At 48.2% G+C, this 7,201-nt stretch overlaps 1 protein-coding gene across 1 annotated transcript in view; it reads right to left on the bottom strand.

Annotated features, from left to right (window-relative positions):
- The window catches only part of REXO1 (REX1, RNA exonuclease 1 homolog (S. cerevisiae)), a gene marked incomplete at its 3' end in the record, with an annotated part of 28,643 nt that extends 26,268 nt beyond the window's left edge, over positions 1-2,375 (bottom strand). The window contains exon 1 of the mRNA XM_010015298.1: positions 2,333-2,375. Within this exon, the coding sequence (XP_010013600.1) occupies positions 2,333-2,375 (43 nt within the window). The remainder of the gene's footprint in view (positions 1-2,332) is intronic.
- Between the last annotated feature and the right edge of the window lie 4,826 nt (positions 2,376-7,201).

Here is a 7,201-nt window from a genome sequence, read left to right on the forward strand (position 1 = left end):
AGCGCATCTCAGCCCCCCCTCTGGCAGATTCAAGCCATTCCCCTTGTCCTGTCCCTACAGGCCCTTGTCCAAAGCCCCTCTCCAGGTTTCTTGTAGCCCTTTTTAGGCACTTGGAGCTGCTCTGGCCTCCCCAGAGCCTTCCCTTCTCCAGGCTGAACCAGCCCCATTTCTGTTACTCCATGTATTTGATGCCACAGCAACAAAGTACATCGTGAACCAACACAGTCATTTCTTCAGTGGAAAAAAAAGAAGCAAATATGAGAAAAGAAAGTCTTATATTAGCAAGGCTGAAAAAGGTTTGAACAGTCATCCATCACGCTGTGGTATTTTAAACCTGCTGGGACAAAGCCTGCTTTAGGTCAGGGTATGGTTTCACCAGGTGGTGTTGGCCAATGTAAGCGCTCAGTGACACCAAAGGGCTGTCTCAGTGGGCTGAAAGGGTTGAGCAGGGGGTTCTCCAGCTAGTGCCACAACGAGCCCTGGGAGGGATGGGTCACACGGAGGGACAAGAGCAGCCAGACACCATCCTTGTACAAGCCATAAGCTATTTGCCATAAGCTGTTTGCCCAGCTCAGCCTCCCAGGACTGCTGACATGGTGTGGCCAGAGAGGAGGCATGGACCTGCCCGAGTCCTTCAGTCCAGCTCCAGCGTGGGCCACGTCTCTCCTGAGCAGGCAGCACTACTCAGGTAGAAGGATATTAGGGCACACCCCTCAAAGCAGCTCAGACAGCAACACCTCCAATTTTATACAAGAAAAACCAACATTGTCCATTTTTGTCTCTGGCACAGCAGAAGAGACATCTAAAAGGCCCTCTGAACATGGTATCTTCACCTTCTCGATAGCCTCACCGTCCTGGAGGACAGCTGGGACCACCACAACTCTACACAGCAACACCAGTTAAATATGAGGCTACAAAAGCCAGAACATGACGGTCTGGCCCATGCAAAAGCCATCATTTACATTCCTGCCTGGCCACAGTGATGTACAGACCCACCCGCCCTGGCGCTCACACAACAGGGGTAGGCAAAGAACATCAGAGGCATGTCAAGAGCTGTGAGAAATGGAATGTTTTCCTGAGATCAAATCACACCATTGGTGCATTTCTCTTATATCCTAGGAAAGAACATGAGAAACAACTGGTCCATTTGCCAGGACAGGGGCAGGAAGCAAAGGCTGGCACCCAAAATATCCCAATCCCGCAGCCTGCTGTCACACAGGCTGGAAGGTGTCTCACCATTTTAATCTGGACACTTAGTGTTTGGATTCTCTGGAGATTTTTCCACAACCTCTCTCATTTTAGCTTTAAAGTTATTCCTCAATATACAAGAAAATTCTGTTTGGGGGGAAAAAAAACACAAACCAACCCAAAAAACAAACAATAAGAGATTTATTTTCCCTGTTTCTGAGAAAAAGACAGGTCAGAAGATATTTCCGTATCTCCAGTAGAAGTGCCAGGTAAAAGTAAGGATTTACTCCAAGACTTAGTAGGGCAAGTCATCTTTTCAAGGAAGCAGAAGGAAAAAAGAAGTATTTCAAGTGTATTTCAAGTATTCTGGTGTCTTCTCTCTATTCAACTCCACCTTAAGAACTTCCTTTGCCCAGCATGGTCACAAGCAGTAACACTTCACCTCACCCACCAGTCCCTTCATTTCAGCCACCTCCTGGCTCGCTCAAGATAAGTTATCTTCTCAACACCTGACTTTTTTCTTTCATTATTTTTGGTGAAGAATCCCCATTTAAGTTTAAAAAAAACCCAACCAAAAAACCCCCAAACCAAACCAAACTACAGTATTTCAAGACAGCCAAACTAGACACTTTGAAAAACAAAGTTCAAAACTAAAGAAAAGCACTTTTCAAGCCCTATTCCATTTAAAAACTTCAGCTGTGACTTATGAAGGGCTACAACTAAAACTGACATAGGTTTTAAAACTTGTCCAGCTTTAGGTAATCCAAAAGCTGGAATTAATACTTCCAGAACTCCTTTACGACTCAGCTACCTGCAGCTCCACAGACTCTTAAGCAGCAAATCCAACACCCTGCCTGCTCCCCAGCACAGATCCTCTCTGTAATAAAAAGGCTGTATCCCACAGGCCAATGACAATCCTGGTGCAACAAAACCCTCTCAAAGCAGAGCTGAGGTTTTTGCATACTCCCTCTATTTCAGAGGCAGATGCAAGCCTGAGGACCAAAGTCTCACGTTAAATGAATGGCTAACACGTGAAAGCCTCTCTGGAGAAGGCCCTTCTCTTCCAGTTGCTTCTTCATGTCCTGCAACCCACACAAAAACACAAGTTCACTCCACATTTAAGCCAAAAACTTCAAAGGATTACCTGAGCTCCCCGTGGTTAATAAATACTGCAGATATTTGTTCATGCTGTACTTGAGGCTTTTAATACCTGCTTGGTGCTGCTAAGACACCCCGGCAAAGGCTTCTGGCACAATCACCCTGACCATGTGCTGACACAGCACTCTCTGGGCTGCACAGATAATTAGGGCAGGACTTCCCAACCCGAAGTCCCGCCTTCACCCTCATTTACTCCCAAATGGGACTGGGTTTTACTCATGTGTCTGCAGGGGCTTTTGGACTGTTTTCTTCTTTCCCAGCTTGGGGGATCTTTCGATCTTACTTTCCCAACTGTACACTTCGTGGTTTACTTGATTTGAGCAACACAAGCTGGTGCACACAATGGTTTCCTAAAGAACGATCCCCAGGGTCGTGCTCTGAGATCCTGTTGAGCCCATACAGCAACACACTTCCCAGCCGGAGCCCAACGCTATCCCACTTCTCCAGCCCCACATTCCACACTCAGTCCCAGCAGGGAAGGAGGCTGCAGGGCAAGGAGATGACCAGACCTGGCCCTGCCTGTCAGTGCCTGCCTGCACCCAGCACTGCTGCCTCACTGGTACTGGGTGAGCCACCACACTGGGCTGGTGCTTCTGATCCGCCTCGCCCAGCACCGGGAATGTGGCTTGGGAAAGCCTGGACCAGTGAATTGCGCTTTCTGCTTCTCCAGCGCTAACACAGCACTTGCAGTGTTTGATTAGAGGAGAAAAGGAGTGCTACAAAGATGATCAAGGGGCTGGAGCAGCTCTGCTCTGGAGCCAGGCTGAGAGAGTTCGGCTGGTGCAGCTGGAGAAGAGAAGGCTCCTCAAGGGGACACCTTAGAGCAGCTCCAGGGCCTAAACGGACTACAGGAAACCTGGAGAGGGGCTTGGGACAAGGGATGGAGGGACAGGACAAGGGGAATGGCTTTAACCTGACAGACAGGAGACTGAGATGAGCTCTGAGGCATCTGTGAGGGTGCTGAGGCGCTGGCACAGGGTGCCCAGAGAAGCTGTGGCTGCCCCCTCCCTGGCAGTGTTCAAGGCCAGGTTGGACACAGGGGCTTGGAGCAACCTGCTCTAGTGGAAGGTGTCCCTGCCCGTGGCAGGGGGTGGAGCTGGAGGGGGTTTAAGGCCCCTTCCAACATAAACCAGGCTGGGATTCTATGATTCTATGGAAAAAAAAAAAAAATAAATCAGAGAAAGTGTTTAAATGTCAGGTGAGATATTCCACACTGGAGAGAGAAATCCTGTCAGAGGAGACAAAGGGCTCCTGTGGCAGGCAGAGAGCAGGCAGCTTAGGCTGGCAAAACTGCAGTGCCTTCAACACCCAGGCAGGTCACTGCACCTTTAGCCCTCGAAATCCTCCCAGCTTGACAGAGAAGATTTGCTCCCACCTCCTGCTTTTCACATGTCTGTAACCGGAGCAAGGAAGAGCCACATGTAAGCTCAGGGCCAAGTCTCCCCACTTGCAGAAAGACCAGGCAGTGCCCCATCAGCCCACACTGAAATCCCAACACCCAGAGCAGCTGCAGCTGAGCACCCACAGGAGACCTGCCACCACCACCAGGTTTCTTATGTGACAAGAAATCCCCACACTGATTGCTGTGAGGAGACATGGCCCAACCTTACCATCATGTGGGGTTTCTGTTCTTCATTTCAAAACTCAGTTAAAAAAAAAAATCCACTGGTGACATTTTAGTCATTACTGTCCTAAACACGTATGGGGAAGGGGGGGGAGGGAAAGCAGTCTGAGCAATGCCCCCCAGATGCTAGAGCACCCAACACTCAGCCACCCCATTTCCTCTCCTGGTGAAGAAATAATGAAGGCAGTTAATACATTTCCATTTTTGCTCATTCCATGTTCCTGTGGCAAACACAGCAATAAAAGCTCTTTCCTACAAGAAGCTCATTTTCATTGAATCACAGAATGGTTTGGGTTTGAAAGGACCTTAAGATTGTGTAGTGCCACCCCCCTGCCATGGCCAGGGATGCCTCACACTAGCCCAAGGCTCCGTCCAGCCTGGCCTTGAACACTTCCAAGGATGCACAACATCAACTACAGGAAGGAAAATGCATCTGTAAAGACTTTTTCTCCTCCTTTCTACACATGCTGTGAAGCTGTATTACAATATAACTGATGTAAAGGCAATCCCAGAGAATGCAGAGAGGCTGCTCCCACCAAACATGGCTGAGTTTAATGTGCAACCCCTCAGCAACTTGCTATACGGGGAACCTTCAACCCTAGGTGAAGAACACAACAGCCTTGATCCTGTGGTGACACATGGGCTGAGGATGATTAAAGGTGGGGTTTAGCATTTAAAGAGCCTCTTTAGGTTTTACCAAGTATCATTTTGAACAGCATTTTAGGTACATGTCACAGCTATCCCACGCGGTTGCTCTTCAGCTGAAGACATTGAAGAAAGCAGAGGCAAAGTGTCTTCCTACATCAGCGACAGGATCAGCAGAGTTAAACCTGGGGAGATAAGCCTAAGGATTTCTCTGCAACTAACCTGGGCCAACAGGAGCCAAACAGTGTTACAGCAGCTTACTTGTGGGCTGGGTAGTGAAAATCACACGGTCCAGGCAAACCCATCCACACACCTCTCAAAGATGCCATCAGCAAAGCCTTGCCCACCCAAACAGAAAATCCACCCAGCAAGAAAGCTGCTCCACCACCTTTGACCATACCAGAAAAATGCCAGTACACACCAGCCTAAAGTATTTCAAAGCTGGGGTGCTGAAAGCCTTGCTCTTCCCAGCTCGTGCTGATGCAAGGATCAGAGCAGACAAAGAGAAACTTGGACCTCCAGACCTGGATGCAGCTTTTTGCTCTGGATTGAAAAAACCATCCACCTCCTATGCATCTCCTGGCAGCTACCATCAAACCAAAGAGCTGGTTTCCTTAAGATATCTATGAAGAGACATATTATGCTTCTTTTATGTCTTTCAGCATACTCAGGACCTAGACTTTAAAGAGAGCCCTATTTTTCTCCTCTACAGCTGTTGAAGAGATGCTTTTAGGACTGAAGGCAGTTCTTCCCTCCTACTTACACAGCACGCTTTCAAAGCACTTCACACACATTCAATAATCTTTTCATCCTGCTCTGAAGCAGGTGGAGTTTAGTTGTTCTGTAGCTGGAAAAAGCACTTCAGCAAAGTCAGGATTAGAATCTGCACTCGCCAGATTCCCAGTCCTCCACAGGCTCACACCCCACTTCCCAGCCCACCAACACTGCTGTGGCGATATGGATGCATGCTGCCATCCCAGCACCTTCCCCAGCTTTCAGCCAGCCCTGGATTTCCACAAGCCTCCAGGTAGCCACAGTCTTCTACCACGCAGGCAGATACCTGCAGTAAAGACACTGGAATAGAATTCCAGCATCATATATTCCAGAACTCTGTTCAAATGTGCCCTATGAACCAGCTCCCTCCTCACCTGACAAGTTTGTATTTACTGAGCTGCTTTCAGAGGGGAAGAAAAGAGAATGCTGTAACATGCAACCAGCAGCAGGCAGGGGGAAACTCAGTCCTGCTGCTGCTGCTGTTCTCCTAACAGGCATGGAGGCCTCTTCACCACTGTCTTGCAGTGGTTGGGACCATAAGAGCATTGCTCGAAAAATAAGGATCATCTATTATACACATCTGAACTCTACTCTTCAGCAAGTCTGGAATGGGGGGTAGGGGGAACAAAGAAAAGGGGAACAGTGCTATGTCCCAGTAACTCCTCTTTCCACCTCCTCTCTGCTCCATCTGGCATGCATCCACAGCCTCCTCTCACCACAGCCTGGCAAGGCCAGCTCCACTCCTCAGTTTTCAAAAGCTACTTTCAAGGCTACAGAAGATCTGCTAAGAGTTTTGGGGTTACTGCCAGTCCTACAGTGATCCTTAAACATCAAAGTCAACATCAGCCTCGAATCAATATGCTTAGAAGGCTGGTTCTTTAGATGTTCTCCTTTTTTGTAAGCACTATACCAGAAAACACAGATCTGCACTATAACTCCTGGTGTAGATACCCACCTGCTTTGGCAAAAAAGTTATGCTTTCAAAGCTTATTTATTGAGTGACATGTTTAAATAGGTCAAATATGCCCAAGTGCACTGTTATAAGGCTACTTTAAAACAAGACAGGCAGTTTCACTAACAGGGAGCAACTTGTGTTGCTCTCAAGAAGATGGTTGCCTGGTTGCCAGCTAAACTACTACACCCTCTAGTGTAAATCTTAAATACATCCTTCCAGGCTAGACGAGCTTCAGACAGAGGAAAAGACAGGAGCACTTCGACCTGAACCCTTCAGTTGAAGCTAAGCCATAGCACTGCTTACAAAATAACTGCCAAAGCCTCTTCTGCTCCTATAGAAATCAGGCCCCTTTCGCAAGGCCAGCAGAGCCCTTTCTAAAAGACAGCACTCAGCAGCAGGTTCCATTTCTCAATTGAAACCAACATAGCAAGAATGGCTCAAATCCAACACTGAGCCGAGGCAGAACTTACGGATCCCTGTTTATGACAGCAGTGCCATGCACTAGATGCCAAGAGTTTGGAAAGGGGGCAGGAAGAGGCACTGGGTGGGCGGTGGGATGTGGGAGGCAGCAGACGGGAACTGAAGCCTCACCATCCTGTGCTGTCCTTCACTAGTGGCAGACATTTCCAGCCAGGAACACTAACCCGTGCTCTAGCTTCTGTTTTTCAAAAGCCAGAGCTTCTCTTAGAGCCATAATTACACCACTCTCACTCCCCAGAACATGAGCTCTTTCTCCTGGGTCACTAAGATCCAAGCCAGGGCGAACAAGCCATTGAGATGATTTCTTTCTTGCCATTCACACTCAACTCTTGCATTAACACTTTTCAGATGGTATTAGAAGCTGCACACGCTTTCCA

The sequence above is a fragment of the Nestor notabilis genome, unplaced genomic scaffold (assembly GCF_000696875.1).
Source record: "Nestor notabilis isolate BGI_N333 unplaced genomic scaffold, ASM69687v1 scaffold27415, whole genome shotgun sequence".
NCBI lineage: Eukaryota > Metazoa > Chordata > Aves > Psittaciformes > Psittacidae > Nestor > Nestor notabilis.